Consider the following 25,031-nt stretch of genomic DNA (forward strand, 5'->3'; position numbering starts at 1 on the left):
TCAAGAACTGCAACGCTGCTGGGTTTTTCATGCTCAACAGTTACCCGTGCGTATGAAGAATGATTCACCACCCAAAGGACATCCAGCCAACTTGACACAACTGTGGGAAGCTTTGGAGTCAACATGGGCCAGCATCCCTGTGGAAAGCTTTCGACACCTTATAGAGTCCATGCCCCGACGAATTGAGGCTGTCCTGAAGGCAACTCAATATTAGCAAGGTGTTCTTAATGTTTTGTTCACTCAGTGTAATATATGCCATTTAGCAGAGACTTTTATCCAAAGCGACTTAGTCATGCATTCATTTTTATGTATGGGTGGTCCCGGGAATCGAACCCACTATATTGGCGTTGCAAGCGCATTGCTCTACCAACTGAGCAACAGAGGACCTCTACGGATGTTGTAGACTAGAGCATGAACCTGCAGGATAGAGTCACTGCTTTGATGTTTGCAGAGAATGACAGTGTGTTGTAGATGGTCATGCCAGGGTTCTTTGCACTCTGGGAGGGGGACACCGAGGAGTTGTCAACCGTGATGGAGAGGTCTTGGAGCGGGCAGCCCTTACCTGGGAGGAAGAGCAGCTCCGTCTTGTCGTTGGTTGAGCTTCAGGTGATGGGCCGACATCCAAGCTGTGATGTCTGCCAGGCACGCAGAGATGCGTGTCGCCACCTGGGAGTGTCATCCGCATAGCAATGATAGGAGAGACCATGTGAGGATTTGATGGAGCCGAGTGACTTTGTGTATAGACAAAAGAGGAGAGGGCCTAGAACTGAGCCACGGGGGACACCAGTATTGAGAGCATGTGGTGCAGACTCCTCCATGTCACCTGGTAGGAACAACCTGCCCGGTAGGATGCAATCCAAGAGTGTGCAGAGCCTGAGACGCCCAGCCTTGAGAGGGTGGAGAGGACGATCTGATAGTTGACAGTGTTGAAGGCGGTGGATATATCTAGGAGGATGAGAATAGAGGAGAGAGGGTCAGCTTTGGCAGAGCGGAGAGCGTCCGTGACACAGAGGAGAGCGGTCTCAGTTGAGTGAGCCGTCTTGAAGCCTGACTGGTTAGGGTCAAGAAGATAACGAGAGAGAGATAACGAGAGAGTTGGTCATAGAAGGCACGCTCAGTGTTTTGGAAAGAGAAGAAAGAAGGGGTACTGGTCTATAGTTTTTGACATCAGTGGGGTCAAGTGTTGGTTTCTTGAGGAGGGGAGCGACATTGGCCATTTTGATGAGGAATGGGAGAAGGTCTCCAGAAGGGGATGGGGTCGAGCAGGCAGGTTGTCAGGCGGCTGGACATCACTAGTTGCAGGATTTCATCTGGAGAGAGGGGAGAAAGAGGTCAAGGCGTAGGATAGTTCTGTGTGAGTGGGACCAGTGGACTCAGTAGGCTGAGTGAATGAGGAGTGGATATTGTCGATCTTCTTTTCAAAGTGGTTTGCAAAGTCATCCGCGAGGAGGTGGAGGATTAAGGAAGGAAGGAAGAGAAGGTGGAAAAATGTTTCCTGGGGTTAGAGGCAGAAGCTTGAAATTTAGAGTGATAGAAAGTGGCTTTAGCAGAGGATACAGAGGAAGAGACTGTAGAGAGGAGGGAGTGGAAGGATAATAGGTCCTTCGGAAGTTTAGTTTTCCTCCATTTCCGCTCAGCTGCCCGCAGCCCTATTCTGTGAGCTATTCTGTTTGACCAGACTGTGTGTGACCAGTTTTAGAGCGAGGCAGTGTGTAGTGTTCAGTCAGTGGGTACTGTTAAGGGTTGGCTACCTATGAATGACCGGTTCACTCAGACCTCTCTACCTACCTAGAACTTTTTGCTATTCACAAACAGCTAGTCTGGTCCTAGATCTGTTTGGCATTGACAAATACTGAAGGAGTTAGATCTGGAACCAGGCTAACAAACAGCCGTTCACCAAACCATCCACCAGCCAATCTCCTATAGTGCAAACTGCTTTCCCCTGGATAACATTGTCTTCCCTTTTTCCCTCCTTCCTACAGAGGCACCACATAGGCGACCGTAGCTTGTCCCTGTGCAACATGTTTCTGGATGAGATGGCTAAACAGGCCCGCAACCTCATCACAGACATCTGCACCGAGCAATGCACGCTCAGCGACCAGGTGAGGTTCTGTTGTCATGGTGATTAATCAAAGTCCACACTAAGCGACCAGAGGGCTATACTACGATACAAGCTGGATCTGCTCAGGGTTTTCTAAAGCTAGCTAGCTTCAGTTAGCTTCACATTCTAGGTCATGCTTCATCCGCAATACAATGGTGAATATTGCTCGTCCGCCTGCCGCTAACTCGAGCAGGCTTGTAACTGCACGTGCATGTCGCACGTGGCTAGTCGAACGCCGGACTCTTAATTGATACAATGCTGAAACACCAATCTATGGGTGAGTCAGTGCCACATTTTCATTTGTGCCAAAGTCAAAATGAAAGAAAAGTTGTCTTGCAAATTCAGCAGTCTATGGTGTGAAATAGGCTTGTTGAAGGGCCGTCTTTATGTTATTACGTATTGTTAATGACGTCTTTGGTGTACTTATTAATACACAAGCACCTTTTTTCCCACTCCTATCGATAAAATAATTGTATTAGGCCGAAGTCATACACAAGTTTTACTGTACGTGAAGTTTCAAATGCATTCTGTCATTACTAAATGTGTAATGTATTTTAACATTACCATTTTTTAACTGTTTGGTGGGAGTGGTCTGGGTCTGCTCTCGTGTCATTCCTAACCATCTAATTATTATAATTACTGAGATGGGCCGGTCTCCAAGACACAGGCCTAATCTGAGTCCGGAAAACCGTAAGATACATTGAGTGCATACCTTGTTATCTGTGTGTTGGAACTGCTCTATTTTGGTATTGTATGTTAGACCTATTTACTTGCCATTTAAGTTTTTCAACTGATGACTCAATGTAGGTCTTAAGTCAGATACTTTTCATAATTCTATTTCTGTCATGTACAGTACAGGTAAATAGGCTTGGGCGGTATCCAGATTTTCATATTGTTATACCATTCTTCTCACATCCTGGGATTTACGATATTACCGGCATAGCACACAAGGGGGCGCTAACAATGCAAGAAAAGCCCATTGGGCCTCTATTACCAGAATGCTAACAAAATTAGCACAAACAAATAGCAAAATCACATGGACACTGTTAGCTAAATGCTAACGAGCGAACCCGAACATGAGCTAATTGCAAAGACCGGCAAATCCAGCTCATAAAGATATAAAAGCATAGCTAGTAGCTACTGAATGTCATTTTCGGTGAGTGTGGACATTTTACAACCGAAAGTGAATGAGAGAAATTGTGAAAATGGAGAAAGTTGTGAAGCATGCTTTACTGAAGGAAGAGCAGCATGTGTACACTGAGCAGAGGGGAGAACGGAGGAGAAAAAAAACACTAGTAGGAAGCAAAGGGACAAAATGGCAGCTGTATAGATAACTCATCCAGAGCTCTTTGACTTCTGGCAGAAAGCCATTATAAGATATCTGATGGCAAACATTTAGTAGTGAATTGCATACAAGTGTAACTTCATCAGCTCATGTGCGCCGCACAACAGAGACTCTCCGATAGATATAGAACGCTATGGACTCACCAGCTCGATATCTCCCATTGTGCTATTTACAAACAAACACGTGACTGGCTCAACTGTCCTGGGGAACTACGGTAAGCTTCATAATTTAAAATAATGTGACAGATAAAATGAAGAACGCAATCTGCTTTATCTCCTAACGTATTGCACAAGTTGACTGCAGGTAATAACTTAATAAGTAGCTACAAATATTCAAATTTATTGGAAAAACTTCAAATAAATAATTTTGATGGTATTGAAAAACCATCCCGTGTCTTTTTCCCAAATACCCCGGTATACGGTATATACGGTATACCGCCCAAGCCTAGAAAATAGAACACGATATAGCCTACATTGTGCATGTTCCAACTAAGTGCCTTGAAAACATAATTTGTCACTTCATTCCTTATTGGTCTGTGGGTGTTAAAGGGGTTTTCCTGTCCCTCCTGTGCTCCTGTTGCAGCTGCTGCCAAAACATTGTGCCAAAACCATCAGTCAGGCGGTGAACAAGAAGTCAAAGAAGCAGACTGGGAAGAAAGGCGAGCCTGAGAGAGAGAAGCCTGGAGTAGAGAGCATGAGGAAGAACAGGCTGCTGGTCACCAAGTAAGTAGTGTACACACTAAGTAAGGTTAGGGACTCTTTCCCAATGTGTCTATGCTCGATTCTTCCTCTCTGCTCTTTCTCAAAACAAATTGGAGTGGAACATCCACTGGAAGGTAACCTTGGATATTCTCCTCCAATTTCGAGCAATCAAGGAAAGACGAATTTGGAAAGAGCCCTAAGACGCGGAGACATTTACATTTTTGTCATTTAGCAGACGATTTTTTCCAGTGTGACTTACAGGAACAATTACGGTTAAGTGCCTTGCTCAAGGGCACAGACTGATTTTTCACCTAGTCGGCTTGGGTATTCGAACCAGCGACCTTTCTGTTTCTGGCCCAACGCTCTTAACCGCTAGGCTACTTGTCCCCCTCCCCCTCTCCATGACCACAGTACAGTTTTATTGGATGGTTTTGTAAGTCATGGTCTGCATGCGTCCCAAATTGCACCCTATTCCCTACAAGTGGACACTGGTCAAAAGTAATGCACTACATAGGGAATAGGGTGCCATTTGGGATGAGTCATGGTTTTGCAACTTAATTTCCCACTGTGTGTTCAAAATACCATGCTAAGATTTACTGCCATCACTTGCTCTCCCTGCTCTGGGTATTCCACTTTAATTTAGGCCTAACTCTACTACTCTACTCCTAATTCTCAGCTTCCAGTAAGCTACATAGAAACAGACCATGACCAGGGCTAGCATAATATAGATTCAGGTCTGGGCCAAAAAAGGGATGTGTAAAAACAACATTAGCTGTGGTGCTGGAGGAACTTAATCTATCTGCTCTGTCACAGATTTCCCCTTTAATCTGAAAGAAATGAGGTTTTAATGTCTGTGTTCCTAGCCTGGATAAGCTTCACACAGCGCTATCTGAGCTGTGTTTCTCCATCAACTACGTACCCAACATGGTGATATGGGAACACACCTTCACTCCCAGGGAGTACCTCACCTCACACCTAGAGATACGCTTCACCAAGTGAGTACACACACACATTTGCACACACACATGCACGCTCACACACACGTATGTATGATCGCACATGTGCACGAACACACACAAACTCAGGGAATCCACTCTCCTATTGAAACACCAATCCTCACAGGAGGCTATGGGTGAATTTCTGCATATAGTCTGACTCTTCTCTCTCTCTCTTCCCACTGTGTTGTAACGTTAGCTGGTCAGTTATAAAACCTGCCTCTACTCCTCGAACACCAATCCATTGACCATCTCACGCAAAAAGAAGGAGGCTTAGTTTATTGTTATAAATCAAGGAACATTGTCCCATTTGTTCATTTTAATTAAAATCCCCAGACAGAGTTTAACAAAAAACCTCTCCGGAGTTTATGATTTTATCTGTGATTTATTGGTCCACCAGACAAACGTTTTTTTGGTCAGAGTGATTTTTGACACGCGTCCAGAATGGGGCCTGACTGGTCCAATGAAATAAACATTGTGCTGGAGAGTAACAGGTATTTTCCACTGTGGAAGTTAGGGTTGTGACGTTGGTGCTTTGGCTGGCCCCTGTGTGTGGGTGTCTGTGTGTGTGAGAGTGAGAGACGTGGGTGCGTTGGCTGGCCCCTCTCCACTGGCCGTGCTTCCCAGAGAGGAGAGGGCTCACACACACATACCCTATTACCACCACTTACCACTCCGCCCTGCTCCGCTCCTCCAGATCAGCGCAGGATAAAAGTTTTACTGCCCTTAGGTTCCCAGTTCCCAGCACACTTCAGACAGAAGGGAAAAGTGGCTAGTTATTTACTAAATTTTCCTAATGCTCGGTCAGGGTGTGAAAAAGCGTTTTATCACTTGTTGCGCCATAGTTTTTTAACCCTGCCATGTTTGAGCCGATCTGCCCGCTCCACACCTCCAAGTTATCTACGTAGAAATATGGAAAGGTTAGGGAAAACAATACAGCCATTGTTGAACATTGTTGAAGAGTCGCCCAAACTCCCTGGAGTCCATGTAACTAACAGTAACAGGGATCATTTGCTGTTGTAAAAAGGGCTTTATAAGTACATTCGAGTGATTGATAAATTGATTGATTGATCCCTATTATGCCTGACCTTAAACGTTGGCTCTGACAGTCAAATATATCATTATTGGACATGATGAATGCCCTCTCTGCATCTCTGTCAGTGAATTACAAAGAATTGTTCATCATGCCCTAGATTGACTGATGGATCCTGTTTTGTTCCTTATCTAGGTCTATCGTGGGGATGACCATGTATAACCAGGCCACCCAGGAGATAGCCAAGCCGTCTGAGCTGCTGACCAGTGTCAGGGCCTACATGACTGTGCTCCAGAGCATAGAGAACTATGTTCAGATAGATATCACCAGGGTGTTCAACAACGTGCTGCTGCAGCAGACACAACATCTGGACAGTCACGGAGAACCAACCATCACCAGCCTCTACACCAACTGGTGAGCCCTTAACCCTAACCCCTTAACACCCTAAGCCTTAATCTTAACCCCTGAACTCCTTAACCCCCTAACTCCTTAACCCCCTAACTCCTTAACCCTAACCTCCTAACCCCTTAACACCCTAACCCCTTAACACCCTAAACCTTAATCTTAACCCCCTAACTCCTTAACCCCCTAACTCCTTAACCCCCTAACTCCTTAACCCCCTAACTCCTTAACCCCCTAACTCCTTAACCCTAACCTCCTAACCCCCTAACACCCTAACCCCTTAACACCCTAACCCCTTAACACCCTAAACCTTAATCTTAACCCCCTAACTCCTTAACCCCCTAACTCCTTAACCCCCTAACTCCTTAACCCCCTAACTCCTTAACCCCCTAACTCCTTAACCCTAACCTCCTAACCCCCTAACACCCTAACCCCTTAACACCCTAACCCCTTAACACCCTAAACCTTAATCTTAACCCCCGAACTCCTTAACCCCAAACTCCTTAACACCCTAACTCCTTAACCCCCTAACTCCTTAACCCCCTAACTCCTTAACCCCCTAACTCCTTAACCCTAACCTCCTAACCCCTTAACACCCTAACTCCTTAACCCCTTAACACCCTAACCCCTTAACACCCTAACCCCTTAACACCCTAACCCCTTAAGACCCTAAGCCTTAATCTTAACCCCCGAACTCCTTAACCCCCTAACTCCTTAACCCCCTAACTCCTTAACCCTAACCTCCTAAACCCTTAACACCCTAAACCCTTAATCTTAACCCCTGAACTCTTTAACCCCCTAACTCTTTAACCCCCTAACTCTTTAACCCCCTAACTCTTTAACCCCCTAACTCCTTAACCCCCTAACTCCTTAACCCCTAACCTCCTAACCCCTTTAACCCCCTTAACCCTAGCCCACCATCACCAGCCTCTACACCAGGGCTGTCCAACCCTCTTCCTGGAGATCTACTGTCCTGTACATTTTCAGTCCAACCCTAATTTAGCATATCTGATTCAGCTAGTTAAGGTCTTGTTGAGCAGCTAATAAGTAGAAGCAGGTGTGTTACATTAGGGTTGGACTGAAAACCCACAGGACGGTAGATCTCCGGGAAGAGGGTTTGGCAGCCCTGCTTTACACCAACTGGTACAAGCAATACATTCACAAAACAATATAAATGTCCTCTTTCTACCTGTCAGTGAATAACAGATTTGGGCCTTGATTCAAACAAATGCAAGTGAATGTCCTGTGCACTGCGATTGAGTTTGAATGGGGATTTCTGCTTGAGCCAACATCCGTGGTGAACGTGATCTCTGTGAACATCTGAGAAATTGCCTTAAAGTATATTGCAGTGTGCAGGTTGTTAATCTGGATTGGTTTGAATCCCAGCCTTGATCATGCCTTCCATTCAATCACACAGCCACCATACATTCTCTCTGTACTACAGGTATCTGGAGACCTTACTGCGCCAAGTGAGTAACGGACACATAGCTTACTTCCCAGCCATGAAGGCTTTTGTCAACCTGCCTACGGAGAACGAGCTCACCTTCAATGCAGAGGAATACTCTGATATCTCAGGTAAGCTTAATTAGTTATACTGTCCTTTTAGACACCAATATACTTTTATGTTACTGAGAGTATGAGTCTTATGATTTACTATCTAGCATATTTAAACAGTGCTTGTTTATAGCCATAGCTGTGTTGGATGACAGAAGGAATCACTGACAGAACATTTCCATCATCTTATGTCGGAAGGGTTGGGATAAAACAAAAACACATGTATATTGAACATTTGTGGATGTTCATTTGACAATAAAGCACCTTAAGTATACAGAAGATGACAGAACATTTCCATGAGCTTGTGTTGGATTAAAGCAGAACACCAAATTTCCATTGGACATTCATGGACATTTATTGGACAATAAAGTCATCTTATTCCTATCTTCTTCTCCTCTTCTCAGAGATGCGGTCACTGTCAGAGCTGCTGGGGCCCTACGGGATGAAGTTCCTCAGTGAGAGTCTCATGTGGCATATCTCCTCCCAGGTGGCTGAGCTCAAGGTGAGGGGTCACAGGGGCCATGGAGGTCAAGGGTTAAAGGTCGCGGGCCAGAGGTAATCCAGGGTTAACCCAGGGCAGGCTTGGTCATGTTCATTAGGGCACACCGCCGTAGCAAAATGTAAATGAAAATACGCTTTTTTTTATTGGTCCAAATAGTCCCACCCCAATTTAGGACCACTTTGTTCCGTTTGGTGCCTAATGAACACGACCCTGGTTTCTCGCTTCTCTAATTCTTAGTGTGCATCCAAAATGAGACCCTATCCCCTATATCAGGGGTGTCAAAATCATTTTGCCCGAGGAGCCGTATTTGGTCTTCAATGAAGTCCAGAGGGCCGCACTGATTCTTTTAAATATTTCCTTGCCAGTGAGCTGGACAGTCAAGAAACTGTATGAATATAGGTCCATTATCATTTCTACAGCGTTTCGATTTGGTTTTACTCATTTTAAAGAAATAGATTATTATTATTTATTCATTTTTTTAAAAACTCAAACCACCCACGGGCTGGATTAGACTTGTATGTTTGGCACCCCTGCCCTATATAGTGTACTACTTTTGACATGGGCCCTATGGCGGTCTCCTATGGGATCTGGTCAAAAGTAGTGCACTATATAGGTAATAGGGTGCCATTTCAGATACTTCCTTGTATGAGCCAATAGGGGTTAGAGGCTCTTTCCAGAAGCTGAGTTTTCCCCTGGAAACAGAACCAGACCCACAGCGGAGCAATTTTGTTGTTTCTTCATTATTCCTTAATGAGGTGTTTCCCAGAGCAGAGGCCTTGTGGGTTACTGCTAACCTCTTACTGCTGACTGACTGACGTTGGATCAGGTTCCCTACCCTCACATAATTTTTGGTAACTAATAAGAATTATATTTTAAAAAGAGGACCATGGAATTCTGTGGGGTCAGCAAAATATTTTTGATTAGATCTTACACTGAACAAAAATATATACTCAACATGCAACAATTTCAAAGATTTTACTGAGTTACAGTTCATATAAGTATATCAGTCAATTGAAATAAATCCATTAGACCCTAATCTATGGATTTCACATGACTGGGAATACAAATATGGTGTTTGGTCACAGAGGTGCGTGGATCAGAAAACCAGTCAGTATCTGGAGTGTGACTACCATTTGCTGGATATTGGCGGGAACTGGAACACGCTGTCGTACACGGCAATCCAGAGCATCCCAAACATGCTCAATGGGTGACATGTCTGGTGAGTATGCAGGCCATGGAAGAACGGGGACATTTTCAGCTTCCAGGAATTGTGTACAGATCCTTGCGACATGGGGCTGTGCATTATAATGCGGAAAAATAAGGTGATGGCGGCGGATGAATGGCACGGCAATGGGCCTCAGGATCTCGTCACGATATCCCTGTGTATTCAAATTGCCATTGATAAAATGCAATTGTGTTTGTTGTCTGTAGCTTTTTTATTTAATTTTTTTTATTTAACTAGGTAAGTCAGTTAAGAACAAATTCTTATTTTCAATGATGGCCTAGACCGGCCAAACCCGGATGACGCTGGGCCAATTGTGCGCCTGGAATCGAACCAGGGGGTCTGTAGTGACGCCTCAAGAACTGAGATGCAGTGCCTTAGACCTCTGCGCCAATCAGGAGCCCAGTGGTTATGGTATGGGCAAGCTTATGCCTGCCCATACCATAACCCCACCGCCACCAGCAAACCACTCGCTGACACGACGCCATACACGCTGTCTGCCATCTGCCCGGTACAGTTGAAACCGGGATTCATCCGTGAAGATCACACTTCTCCAGCGTGCCAGTGGCCATCAAAGGTGAGCATTTTCCCACTGAAGTCGGTTACGACGCCGAACTGCAGTCAGGTCAAGACCCTGGTGAGGACAACGAGCAAGCAGATGAGCTTCCCTGAGATGGTTTCTGACAGTTTGTGCAGAAATTCTTCAATTGTGCAAACCCACAGTTTCATCAGCTGTCCAGGTGGCTGGTCTCAGACGATCCCGCAGGCCGGTTAAACGTACTGCCAAATTCTCTAAAATGACGTTGGAGGCAGCTTATGGTAGAGAAATGAACATTAAATTCTTTGGCAACAGCTCTGGTGGACATTCCTGTAGTCAGCATGCCAATTGCACACTCCCTCAAAACTTGACACATCTGTGGCATTGTGTTGTGTGACAAAACTGCACATTTTAGAGTGGCCTTTTATTGTCCCCAGCACAAGGTGCACCTGTGTAATGATCATGCTGTTTAATTAGCTTCTTGATATGCAACACCTGTCAGGCTGATGGATTATCTTTGCAAGGAGAAATGCTTACTAACTTGTGCATCAAATTAATGAGAAATACGTTTTTTGTGCATATATGCAACATTTCTGGGATCTTTTATTTCAGCTCATTAAACATGGGACCAACACTTTACATGTTGCATTTTATATTTTTGTTCAGTATACAAGACTGGGACAAAATGGGTTTATGGTAAGTGTTAGGAAAGCAGCTAGCCAGCCTATTGATAAACCTACATCTGCACCAAAATTACTTCTAATAGACGTACTGAACATACGTAGACCTCTGCGTTCCGTGGCATATTATTTGGATAGTGTTGCACTTTAGAGCTGCAAAGTCTCTTTGATTAGATTTAATCTAACTGGGATGAAAAGGTACTATGGTTAGGACCAAAATCAGTGCTTATAGATATGCATTACATGACACGCATGTCTTTGTTAGTGTTGCAAAACTGTTGTGGAAGAGTTCTTGTTGGAATGTCATTTACTTAAAGAATGATGATCAATGTTAGATTATTTTATCGCCGCAGACTAACAAAATATTTTGAATGTTTTTTCAAACGGGTCTTTGGATTATAATATAATTGGTTTGTTTAGTCCCTAGAGCACACATTAGTGTGTCAACGTAGCTCTGGCACATATCTATGATTTTCTAACATGCGAACATTTCCCTCCACATCTGAATGCAATTTGTGAAAAGAAAATAAGTTTGGTATCTGATTCACAATCAGATGTAGGAATGAAGCTTTGGTTTTATTCAGTCTCTGTACACACCGAGCCGTGGTCATCAAATTACGTTTTTGGCGAATACTCTCAAAGCAAACTGAAGGAATGGACGACATGTGAGGCATTGCGAGCGGCGCACATGACTGTCTCAACATTTCAAAAACAATCCTTTGGCTCGTTGCGCCAAGACACCATCACTAAAAATGATACGCCTCGAATTGTTTTTGACTGCATCCCAAATGGCACTCTATTCCCTACATAGGGCTCTGGTCAAAAGTAGTGCACTATATAAGGAATGGGGTGCCATTTGGGACACATACGTTGTAAGATCACAGCATAGTGCAACATCTGGTGATGGTAAGGGCCTTTTCCTGTTGTTCGAACGAAGGGGGAAGTCTTTGGAATTAGGAGCCCTAGTTAATTCCCCAAATAATCCCCTCACAGCTCAGGTCTCTCTCTATCTCTCTATCTCTCTATATATACAATGCATTTGGAAAGTATTCAGACCTCTTGACTTTTTCCACATTTTGTCACGTTACAGCTTTATTCTAAAATGGATTAAATTGTTTTTTTCTTCCTCATCGATCTACACACAATAACCCATAATGACAAAGCAAAAACTGGTTTTTAGAAATGTTTGCAAATGTATTAAAAATATTTTTAAAAGATCACATTTACATAAGTATTCAGACCCTTTACTCAGTACTTTGTTAAAGCACCTTTGGCAGTGATTACAGCCTCGAGTCTTCTTGGGTATGACGCTACAAGCTTGGCACACCTGTATTTGGGGAGTTTCTCCCATTCTTCTCTGCAGATCCTCTCAAGCTCTGTCCGGTTGGTCGGGGAGCATCGCTGCACAGCTATTTTCAAGTCTCTCCAGAGATGCTCGATCGGGTTCAAGTCCGGGCTCTGGCTGGGTCACTCAAGGACATTCAGAGACTTGTCCCGAAGCCACTCCTGCGTTGTCTTGCTCCGTTCATCTTTCCTTCGATCCTGACTAGTCTCCCAGTCCCTGCCGCTTAAAAACATCCCCACAGCATGATGCTGCCATCACCATGCTTCACCGTAGGGATGGTGCCAGGTTTCCTCCAGATGTGACGCTTGGCATTCAGGCCAAAGTGTTCAATCTTGGTTTCATCAGACCAGAGAATCTTGTTTCTTATGGTCTGAGAGTCCTTTAGGTGCCTTTTGGCAAACTCCAAGCGAGCTGTCATATGCCTTTTAATGAGGAGTGGCTTCCGTCTGGCCACTCTACCATAAAGGCCTGATTGGTGGAGTGCTGCAGAAATGGTTGTCCTTCTGGAAGGTTCTCCCATCTCCACAGAGGAACTCTGGAGCTCTGTCAGAGTGACCATCGTGTTCTTGGTCACCTCCCTGACCAAGGTCCTTCTCCCCTGATTGCTCAGTTTGGCCAGTCGGCCAGCTCTAGGAAAAGTCTTGGTGGTTCCAAACTTCTTCCATTTAAGAATGATGGAGGCCACTGTATTCTTGGGGACCTTCAATGCTGCATAATTTTTTTGGTACCCTTCTCCAGATCTGTACCTCGACACAATCCTGTCTCGGAGCTCTACGGACAATTCCTTCGACCACATGGCTTGGTTTTTGCTCTGACATGCACTGTCAACTGTGGGACCTTATATAGACAGGTGTGTGCCTTTGCAAATCATGTCCAATCAATTGAATGTACCACAGGTGGACTCCAATCAAGTTGTAGAAACATCAAGGATGATCAATGGAAACAGGATGCACCTGGGCTCAATTTAAAGTCTCATAGAAAACGGTCTGAATACTCATGTAAATAAGGTATTTCTGTTTTTTATTTTTAATACATTCGCTTTGTCATAATGAGGTATTTTGTGTAGATTCATTAGTTAATTAGTTAAAAAAGTTAATTTAATCAATTTTAGAATAAGGCTGTAACGTAACAAAGTGGAAAAAGTGAAGGGGTCTGAATACTTTCTGAATGCACTGTATGTACTGTAAATCTCCCTATTCCTGTTCCCCGCTCTCATTCCTACTCCTCTCCCTGTCTCCCTCAACTCATTATTCTCCTCTTCAGAAACTGGTGATGGACAACGTTGAGGTTTTGACCCAGATGAGGACCAGCTTTGACAAGCCTGGAGAAATGGCTGCTCTGTTCAAGAAGCTCTCATGTGGGTACTCTCTGTGTATTTCTATTGGACTGGTCAGTCTTGCTATGCCAGACAGACACTAGGCTCAGTGCTGCCAAGGGCCAAATAAGCAACAGATACATGAAACACTCTCCCATAAATAGTACTGTTCTGCGTACAGGCCTTTGGTTGTGGCTGCTGAAGAGCAAAAGTGACATAACATAACACCTAAATCTTATTTGCTTACCTGTAAGAATTACTAGAGACGTCAGTTGTCTGTGAGGCTCACATGTTCTTTGTCTTGGTGTTACAGCAGTCGACAGTGTTCTGAAAAGGATGACCATTATCGGCGTCATCCTCTCATTCCGATCCCTGGCTCAGGAGGCACTCCGAGATGTAAGTCGGCTCTTTAAACCCCCTAAAAGTCTAAGCCTTTGGGGGGGGTCTTCTAAGCTAACATATGGATCATTTAGCTATTTGATTTTGAATTTTAGGACCCCTGTAGGTATAATAAAAAAATACTGCTATAGCCCATAGAAACACATTCATAACTGGCAAAACAAAACCCCAAAAAATATCATAACGAATAAGGTTTTAAAGTGTCGATCCTATATCTAGGAGATATACAAAAGCTCCGAAATTATTTTTTACATTTTTAACACATATTTAACCCCTTTTTTTTGGGGGGGGGGGACAAAACTACTTCCATTCATTTTTTAAAACCGGTACCAAGTTACCTTCAGACGAGTCCTGTGACACTTGTGGAGGTCGTAGAGCAAAACGGAGAACACCATCTTGTTCGTGAGAGGCCGACTTGGGCGGATGCAGTGGATTGAGACGCAGCCCATGCAAAAAAACTGATATCTCTAGCTTAAACAGACAGATTTGTATCTGGATTCTTTTATTATGGTAATTGGATTGACGCACGGGTGCATCAATCAACTCTAGGGGGTTAACTTTCCCCCACTGATTGGCATCATGTATTGACACAATACACTACACAATTATCTTGCGTTGTCTCAAGCTGGTTTCTCACATTTCACCCTGTGCTAAAATTAGTTAAATCTAATATTTCTGGCTTAGTATTGAGGTAACACATTATTTTCTTCTTGTCAACAGGTGTTGTCATGCCACATCCCATTCCTGGTGAGCTCAGTGGAGGACTTCAAGGATCACATTCCTAGAGAGACCGACATGAAGGTGAGAGACACAATAGGACCTTTAAATGATGCTTTATGAGGTCAAGGTTGTGAGTTCAGTTCCCACAAGGATCACATACACTGGGCTGTAAATTGCTTTGGATTAGAGCATCTGCTAAGTGGCATATATTATTCATACGATATATGAATGGCTGTTTTGTTTGAAGCAGACTGATTCTCTGATGTCCTGTATGTTGATCATTAGGTGGCCATGAACGTGTATGAGCTGTCCTCTGCAGCAGGCCTGCCCTGTGAGATAGACCCTGCCTTAGTGGTGGCCCTCTCCTCCCAGAAGTCAGGTGAGATAGGACGTGCCATACACTGCTGCATCACAACTGTTACATGGAAGTCCATTTCTCTGTACGCACCATTGTTGAGGACGTCTCTATGATTGTGTATTTGATGAAATGATTGTTGAATAATGACTAACTGTAACAAGAACACATGTGAACTAGTTTACTGCACATCTTGGATTTAGTCAATCGTCCATTTACAATTTTAATTTTGAATGTTTAGTTGTTGAGCTGAAATTATGATGACTATCAAATGCCTCATAGCCTGAGTTACATGTCCAAACACTGTGTAAAGGGATGACTGATTCACTGTTGAAATCTGTTTGAAAATAAATCTGTTAATAATGGCATAGAGAGAGAGAGTTGGACAAGCATTAGAACTACATTCCACTCTGTAGTCATGTATCAAAATCAATGTTTTCATAAATGAAAAATAAATGCATGTCCTGTCAATATTTCATAATCGCAACAGATATGCCAGGCTTTGTTTAGGTAATGTATTAACACCTCAGCACCCCTGAGGGACGTGTTACTTAACAGGACATGTTGATGCTTATACACACTGGTATTAGGTTGTCAAGTCATGCAGCCTGCAGCCATATCCACAAAGTGCAGTCCAGTCCATATGTGCATCCCTTCACTTTTTCCACATTTTGTTACGTTACAGCCTTGGATGAAATTATTTGTTTCCCTCATCAATCTACACACACTACCCCATAATGACAGGTTTTTAGACATTTTTGCGAAATGATATATATACAAATATAAATAAGTATTCAGACCCTTCACTATGAGACTTGAATTTGAGTTCAGGTGCATCCTGTTTCCATTGAAAAATCCTTGAGATTTTTATACAACTTGATTGGAGTCCACCTAGCCATGAGGTCGAAGGAATTGTCTGTAGAGCTCCGAGAGGGTTGTGTTGAGGCACAGATCTGGGGAAGGGTACCAAAACAATTCTGCAGGATTGAAAGTCCCCAAGAACACAGTGGCCTCCATCATTCATAGATAGAAAAAGCTTAGAACCACCAAGACTCTTCCTAGAGCTGGCCGCCCGGCCAAACTGAGCAATCGGGGGAGAAGGCCCTTGGTCAGGGAGGTGACCAAGAACCCGATGGTCACTCTGACAGAGCTCCAGAGTTCCTCTGTGGAGATGGGAGAACCTTCCAGAAGGACAACCATCTCTGTAGCACTCCACCAATCAGGCCTTTATGGTAGAGTGGCCAGACGGAAGCCACTCCTCAGTAAAAGGCACATGACAGCCAACTTGGAGTTTGCCAAAGGCACCTAAAGGACTCTCAGACCATGAGAAACAAGATTCTCTGGTCTGATGAAACCAAGATTGAACTCTTTGGCCTGAATGCCAAGCGTCACGTCTGGAGGAAACCTGGCACCATCCCTACGGTGAAGCATGGTGATTGCAGCATCATGCTGTGGGGATGTTTTTCAGCGGCAGGGACTGGGAGACGAGTCAAGATCGAGGGAAAGATGAACAGAGCAAAGTACAGAGAGATCCTTCATGAAAACCTGCTCCAGAACGCTCAGGACCTCAGACTGGGGCGAAGGTTCACCTTCCAACAGGACAATGACCCTAAGCACACAGCCAAGACAACGCAGGAGTTGCTTTGGGACAAGTCTCTGAATGTCCTTGAGTGGCCCAGCCAGAGCCTGGACTTGAACCTGATCGAACATCTCTGGAGAAACCTGAAAATAGCTGTGCAGTGACGCTCCCCATCCAACCTGACAGAGCTTGAGAGGATCTGCAGAGAAGAATGGGAGAAACTCCCCAAATAATAATATAATATAATATGCCATTTAGCAGACGCTTTTATCCAAAGCGACTTACAGTCATGCGTGCATACATTTTTGTGTATGGGTGGTCCCGGGGATCGAACCCACTACCTTGGCGTTACAAGCGCTGTGCTCTACCAGCTGAGCTACAGAGGACCACAATACAGGTGTGCCAAGCTTGTAGCATCATACCCAAGAAGACTCAAGGCTGTAATAGCTGCCAAAGGTGCTTCAACAAAGTACTGAGTCTGAATACTTATGTAAATGTGATATTTCCGTTAATAAAAAAATAAAAATATCTAAACCTGTTTTTGCTTTGTCATTATGGGGTATTTTTTGTAGATTGATTGAGGGGGGAAAAACAATTTAATCCATTTTAGAATCCGGCTGTAAAGTAACAATGTGGAAAAAGTCAAGGGGTCTGAATACTTTCCGAATGCACTGTATGTCCCAAATGGAACCCTATTCTCAGAGATTCCTCTGTGTGCATCCCAAATGGCACCCTATCCCCTATTTAGGTGTCTGGTCAAAAGTAGTGCACTATATAGGGAATAGGGTGCCATTTGGGACGAAGCCACTGGCTCTGCTCAAGTTCCCAGCCTCTCTCTGTTGCTCTAAGGAAAATACTGAATAACATTGCTTTAACTCTGTCAGAGCCATTAAGAGCCCTGCAGGCCTTTTGGCCAGCGATTACATTTCTATTATGCCCCTGCTGTTCTTATACAAACCTCTGTTTTAATATCAAAATAGTTATCAACCCTCAACTTCGTCTCCTAGGATGCAAATGGCACTCTTTTCACTATGTAGTGCACTACTTTCGACCAGGGCCCATAGGGGTCTAGTCAAAAGTAGTGCCATATAGGGAATAGGGTGCCATTTGGGAGGCACTCCTACCCCACATAGTTGAATAATCTCCCAGTGTTGTCCTGTTAATATAAATTACAGTTAATTATGGAGCCTTATTGCAGTTTGTCTTGGCTAGAGGGTCTTCGTGTTCAGATAATATCCAAACTGGATCCCCCCGATTTCCCCCAAACGGCTATTTCTTTCATATTTTTTTTCTCTATGTCATGATGCCAAGATAAAGACGTGCTGTTAAGCTGTCATGGTCATGGTGATGGTTTGTTAACGGACATTTCCTTTCTTTGGTAACAGAGAACATCAGTCCTGAGGAGGAGTACAAGATAGCGTGCCTGCTGATGGTCTTTGTGGCAGTCTCTATGCCCACCTTGGCAAGCAACGTCATGTCCCAGTATAGCCCTGCTATTGAAGGTACCTGTTCTTAGATAAATGAAGTAAATGTTCTATGTACATTTTAAGTATATTTGTTGTTATACTTATTGATATGGTTCCTTCATAATAGTCCTTGTTAACAGCGCTGTGAGATAATAAGATGTTTTAAGTACATTTTATGTTCATTTGTTGTTACATGTATATGGATTGATGTGGTTTAGTCCTAATAGTATCAAGTTAACATTGTAGAAAGATATAGTAGATAGTTTTACCCGCAGTGTTTAAAGATATAGTGGAGACATTAATGTATTCTTGTCTGTTGTCCTTTCACAGGTCACTGCAACAACATCCACTGTCTGGCTAAAGCTATAAATCAGATCGCTGCAGCTTTATTCACCATTCACAAGGGCAGCATCGAGGACCGCCTCAAAGAGTTCCTCGCAGTACGTTTTATAGTGATAGTCCATTTGGTTTATACCACACATTTCTCTTCACCCTTTTATTTATTATAAGCAGCTCTCTTCTTTCATTTGTTTTATATTTAATCTCTCTGGTGGGTTTTCCAAAATGCTAGAGAGGGTATGCATCCCAAATAGCACCCTATTCCCTATATATAGTGCACTTCTTTTGGGCCCTGGTCAAAAGTAGTGCAGTATTTAGGGAATAGGGTGCTATTGGGATATATCCTGGGTCATGTAAGAATTTATTACACACAGCATTTTATTTTCAAGACCGGGATTGATAAACATTAATGTTCCATGAACCTTCTGTGATTCTAAATCATTTTTTATTTTAATATCTGAAATGAGTTTTCTTGGATGACTGGGGCTTTTTCTGCATCGCTGAGGAGGAGGGTACAGCACACCACCAACCTTGTTTTCCCCTCTGTGTTTCCATTGGAATTATTCCTCATACAGTGTCGTCTCTTACTTTGTATTGCGCTCCAATAATGTATTACTACAACGGTGTTAAAATATTTAATGCTGTTTCCAGTCTGATACCATGTGAGATGCAGCCCAAGCCCCATCCTCTTTGAAACACTGCAGTGTTTAGTTCAAATCCAAGAGTAAATTTGACCCATGTGTAAACGCTGAACCCACAAGGCAAGGTTAGAGTGGTAAACTGGTGGTTTGGGATAATTCATATTGACTGTGTTATAGACTTTAAATGTCTAGTAACGTTGTGCTTTAAATGTCTAGTAACGTTGTGCTTTAAATGTCTAGTAACGTTGTGCTTTAAATGTCTAGTAACGTTGTGCTTTAAATGTCTAGTAACGTTGTGCTTTAAATGTCTAGTAACGTTGTGAAACTGATGGAAAGAGACACAAGTGCTTCTATACCTTTTTTAGGACCAGTTTCCCCAGACACAGATAACTCTTAGTACAGGACAAAAAGTTTGAGTTTGCTGTTTAGTTCAGAACTAGGATTAATCTGTATCTGGGAAACCGGCCCTCCGTGTGAAAGTTGTTCTTAAAGTTTTCTCAGGTGCAGCTTCGTAATGTCTAGAAACATTGTGAAAAGACACCATGCTTCTACACATTCAGTGTTAAAGTTTACATTTTACATTTTGAGTCTTTTACTCGTACTCCTGAGTGACGCAGTGGTCTAAGGCACTGCATCGCAGTGCTAACTGTGCCACTAGAGATCCTGGTTCGAATCCAGGCTCTGTCGCAGCCGGCCGCGACCGGGAGACTCATGGGCGGCGCACAATTGGCCCAGCGTCGTCCAGGGTAGGGGAGGGAATGGCCGGCAGGGATGTAGTTCAGTTGATAGAGCATGGCGTTTGCAACGCCAGGGTTGTGGGTTCGATTCCCACGGGGGGCCAGTATAAAAAAAAAAAAGAAGATATGTATTCACTAACTGTAAGTCGCTCTGGATAAGAGCGTCTGCTAAATGACTAAAATGTAAATGTAATGAGTCATTTAGCAGACAATCTTATCCAGAGCGACTTACAGGAGCAATTAGGGTTATGTGCCTTGCTCAAGGGCACATCGACATTTCGGTTACTGGCCCAACACTCTTAACCACTAGGCTATCTGCTGCTCCATTTTTAAGTTGTTCTTAAAGCTGATAGTTATTTCCCATTCTTCTACACAGTCAGTTGAAACTGATTTAAACTGTTCTTTCTCTCCCGTGCAGCTTGCCTCCTCCAGTTTGCTGAAGATCGGCCAGGAGACTGACAAAACCACAACAAGGAACAGAGAATCTGTCTACTTGCTCCTGGATATGGTGAGTCACATACAGTATGGATGAGTCCCAAATGGCACCCTATTCCCTATATAGTGCGCTACTATATAGGGCCCTATAGGCCATGGTCAAAAGTAGTGCAATATATAGGGAATAGGGTGCCATTTGGGATGCAGATTAATGTTCTATTTTAACCCTTTATTTAACCAGGAAGTCCCGTTTAGGTCAGAATAAATATTTCCCAAGGGAGACCTGGGAAATTAATTTAGGAGAGAAGAGAGTCCTATACTATAAGTTGATGATACTATATCAAACCGAATTACTAAGAGTTGCAGTTTCATAAAGTTAGGCTTACTTTAAATAAGGATTTCCATAGTACAAGTAGATTGGAGTTTTACTGTATAGCACTTGAACTTTGAACTTGACTTACATTATGACTAAGCTAGCCATCATCTAACACGTTGTCACATCATCTAATTATCATCTAACTAACACATGTAATATACCAGTTTGTTCCAAGGTCAACGTTCTCACTAGGATCTGGCCAGCCCAAAGCAGAAAGAAAACAAAGAGAATCTCAAACCTTTCTACTGGAAAATGAACACAGCACTATCGTCTTTCTGACTGTGTTGAAAATGACATGCAGTCATGCATACACATGTATGGTCTTTTGATCAGAGCGACTTACTCATTGGTCTGTGGGATTTTCTTTCCTTTGAAGAATAATCTACAGGAGGGAGGTTGTTGAGTAGAAAGACAACTGTAATGGAAAGAAGGAAGAATCAGCCACAGTCTTTATCCTGCAGTGGGAACTGGCATAGGATAGAACACACACACGGACGCACGGAGGCACGCACACATAATATAGAGAACAAGGCGAGATCACAAAAGTGTGATTCAACTTCCGCTGCGTCCCAAATGGCACCCTATTCCCTATATAGCACACTAATTTTGACCAGAGCCGTATGTGGGTCCTGGTCAAAGGTTGTGCACTATATAGGGAATAGGGTGCCATTTGGGATGTAACCTATGTGTAACTTTGTTCTCACTGTGGTTATTTTTGGTTGTATCCTTATCCATCCATGTGTTTTCTCTACCAGATTGTGCAGGAGTCCCCGTTCCTGACCATGGACCTTCTGGAGTCCTGCTTCCCATATGTGCTGCTCCGTAACGCATACCACGCCGTCTACAAGCAGAGTGTGCCTTCCTCCACCTGAGAGCCCTGAGAGGAGGTGAAAAGAGGGTAGAGGAGAGAGGAGGGTAGAGGAGAGAGGAGGGTAGAGGAGAGAGGAGGGTAGAGGAGAGAGGAGGGTAGAGGAGAGAGGAGGATAGAGGAGAGGCTAGAGAAGAGAGCCTAGTGAATGGAGGAGAGGAGAGAGGCTGGCGGGAGAGAGGCTAGCGAGAGAGGAGAGGAGAGAGGCTAGCGAGAGGAGAGGAGAGAGACTAGCGAGAGGAGAGGAGAGAGACTAGCGAGAGGAGAGGAGAGAGACTAGCGAGAGGAGAGGAGAGAGACTAGCGAGAGGAGAGGGAGAGAGGCTAGCGAGAGGAGAGGAGAGAGACTAGCGAGAGGAGAGGAGAGAGACTAGCGAGAGGAGAGGGAGAGAGGCTAGCGAGAGGAGAGGAGAGAGGCTAGCGAGAGGAGAGGAGAGAGACTAGCGAGAGGAGAGGGAGAGAGGCTAGCGAGAGGAGAGGGAGAGAGGCTAGCGAGAGAGAGAGAGAGAGAGAGAGAGAGAGAGACTAGCGGGAGAGAGAGAGAGACTAGCGGGAGAGAGAGAGGCTAGCGGGAGAGAGAGAGGCTAGCGGGAGAGAGAGAGGCTAGCGAGAAAGGGAGAGAGAGGCTAGCGAGAAAGGGAGAGAGAGGCTAGCGAGAAAGGGAGAGAGAGGCTAGCGAGAAAGGGAGAGAGAGGCTAGCGAGAAAGGGAGAGAGAGGCTAGCGAGAAAGGGAGAGAGAGGCTAGCGAGAAAGGGTGAGAGAGGCTAGCGAGAGCGAGACTAACGAGAGAGAGAGGCGAGAGAGAGGCTAGCTAGAGAGAGGTTAGAGAGAGGTTTTGTCTGGAGCCTCAGCATGCAGAGAGTGAATAAGACAACACCAGGGGCCTTATGTATCAAGATTCTCAGAGTAGGAGTGCTGATTTGAGATCAGTTTTGCCTTTTCGATCACAATTAATACGATTTAGTATTTTATTTGGATCCCCAATTAGCCGTTGCTAATCTCTTCCTGGAGTCCGAACAGGAAACAAAACACAACAAATAGAATACATTATACACTACATGATATAATACAATAAATACTGTCTCTTCACGGTCGCCATCGTGCTGTAAGGTGTTCTTTTATCCGTTTTTTAAATCTGGTTGTATTGCTAGTTTGAGTTACCTGGGGTGGTAGAGAGTTCCATGTAGTCATGGCTCTATTTAATACTGTGTGTTTCCCAGCCTCTGTTCTGGACCTGGGGACTGTGAAGAGACCTCTGGCTGCATGTCTTGTGTGGTACCAATGAGTGTCCGAACAATGTGCCAACTGCTTGAACAGACAGTTCGATACCTTTAACCATCAACACCTCGCACAAAGACTTTGAGCCAGGAGAGATTGACATGCATACCACTGACATTCACCCTCTGTGTACATTTTAAGTGCAATACGTTCTGTTCTGGACCAACTGCAATTTTCCTAAAACCTTCTTTGCCGCACATGACCACACAATTGGGCAGTAGTCCAGGTGCGACTAAACTAGTAGGACCTGCCTAGTTGATTTAGATGTCAAGAAAGCAGAGCAACTTCTTATCATGGACAGACCTCTTCCCATTTTAGCAACCATTTAGTCTATACGTTTTGACCATGACAGCTTGCTATCTAGGGTTACATCCAGCAGTTACATGGACAGGGGGCGACCTGATCCTAGATCAGAACTCTGAGACGCTTGATACATGCAGGCAGCCCCAGAGCCCTGTACTGAGAATAGAAATATATGTCTCTGGACAACATGAGTCTTATATGATGATATGACCATTGTGGGTGTGCCGTGTTTCAACTTCAGTCTTAAAGAAAACAAAAAATAATATTATTGGTTTTGTGGGATCAGGGTTTTTCTTTTCACACAGTTTTATGAATTAATCATTTGTTTACTTAAATGAATCTGATGTAAGCTTTGTTGACAATGATCAGTGGCACACTACACACTACTACTTAATTACATTTTTGAATACTGACTTACAATCTTTCAGTTTCTAAATATTGAATGGGTTAAAAAAATGTAACACTAAAATTGCTATTATGGGTGAAGTATCGCAATGTGCAAAACTAATTGCAGATTTTTGGGGAAATGATGATACACAGTTATTCTATTCACCATCATCTGTTGGTAATTACAGTATGTGTATCTTTGTGAATTTGTGTTATTTACATTCTTGTGTTCTTTTGAGATATTTGCCAAACTGTTGAAACCATAGCATTTTATATTATTTGGAGCTAAGCTAAAATGTTGGTATTAAACTTAAATATTATGAAAAGTGGGAACAGATGGTTGATATTTGTATAAAGCATAGAATAATTTTTTAACTAAATGCCTCATTGGCATAACCACTCCATTGTACCTGTCTGTACGGTATATAATAAACATTCTTTCATATTTATTGAATGTTAATAAATAGCTCTCCTTTTACCACTTTTATATGTTTTCGATGTTTCAATGAACTGTGTATCCTCCATAACGTGAGAAATAAATCTTAGGCTATATCCACTTACTGGCCTAAAGTGTGATTTGTTTGACATGTTTGAATCTAAACTTCAGGACACAAACTGCACACAAAATCCCATACATACTCAGACACAGACATACTACGATTAGCCTAATCATTTTAACTTGAGTTTCCATTTGAGACATTCGTTTAGAGAAATTTCCACAAAAGTTCAAGCTATCACACTTCGCAGCCAATTGACTCACATCTGACCTGATTGTCTTCTTGTGTTATTGAGTTGGCTTCTCAGTGTATTCTGAAACAAAGGTTGCCTAGAACTTGAAGGTCTTTCCTAGAACAGTTGTACTTTTTCTATGTAGGCCAACAATGGTCTTGGTCACTTGTTTCGTGCTCTTTTTTTTTTTTTGCTGTCAGAATATTCGTGGGGAAGTGTTCCTCTGAGAATCCCGGCCGGCAGGTCATAGTGTTCAACACCCCCTCAGTCACGTGATCACACACACGATCAGTAGTTTCCCTGTTCAAATTTGACTGGAGGAACAAATGTGAACATTCTAATAATGGCTCACGGGTAATCAGAAGACCCTTTGATCTAATACAAATCTTAAATCTTAAATCCTAAATCTGCTCTCTATTCCACTGGTACAGTATTTGTGAGAAACTAAATGAAAAGGCTCTTTAAGAAGCTTTCATAACAGAGTAATTTGCTCCACTTTATCTGGCCTAATTTTGCATGGGTCCAGAACTTGGGGAAATGGTAATTAATGAAATAGTGAACACTGAAATGGTGAATACCATATCTTAATTATAATGAACTATCTGACCCTATATGACCTCTTGTTCACATGTAATGTAAATAGTCCCTTTAAAATCCTCCATGCTGTTAATTGTATATACTATTTAA

At 43.4% G+C, this 25,031-nt stretch overlaps 1 protein-coding gene across 3 annotated transcripts in view; it reads left to right on the top strand.

Moving 5' to 3' along the window:
* LOC311128999 (nck-associated protein 1-like) overlaps positions 1-24,175 on the top strand; it is a 71,993-nt gene extending 47,818 nt beyond the window's left edge. For 2 of the 3 annotated variants that reach the window (XM_084161232.1, XM_084161234.1), the window contains exons 18-31: positions 1,983-2,102; positions 4,029-4,168; positions 5,011-5,142; positions 6,371-6,589; positions 8,022-8,152; positions 8,536-8,633; positions 13,682-13,775; positions 14,047-14,129; positions 14,853-14,933; positions 15,138-15,231; positions 18,172-18,288; positions 18,583-18,692; positions 20,388-20,477; positions 21,536-24,175. In XM_084161232.1, the coding sequence (XP_084017358.1) occupies positions 1,983-2,102; positions 4,029-4,168; positions 5,011-5,142; positions 6,371-6,589; positions 8,022-8,152; positions 8,536-8,633; positions 13,682-13,775; positions 14,047-14,129; positions 14,853-14,933; positions 15,138-15,231; positions 18,172-18,288; positions 18,583-18,692; positions 20,388-20,477; positions 21,536-21,652 (1,626 nt within the window). In that variant the 3' untranslated portion in view covers positions 21,653-24,175. The remainder of the gene's footprint in view (positions 1-1,982; positions 2,103-4,028; positions 4,169-5,010; positions 5,143-6,370; positions 6,590-8,021; positions 8,153-8,535; positions 8,634-13,681; positions 13,776-14,046; positions 14,130-14,852; positions 14,934-15,137; positions 15,232-18,171; positions 18,289-18,582; positions 18,693-20,387; positions 20,478-21,535) is intronic. The other variant, XM_084161233.1, reaches the window with a different exon arrangement.
* The last annotated feature ends 856 nt before the right edge of the window (positions 24,176-25,031 follow it).

The sequence above is a fragment of the Coregonus lavaretus genome, assembly GCF_964263955.1.
Source record: "Coregonus lavaretus genome assembly, chromosome: 5".
Classification (NCBI taxonomy): Eukaryota; Metazoa; Chordata; class Actinopteri; order Salmoniformes; family Salmonidae; genus Coregonus; species Coregonus lavaretus.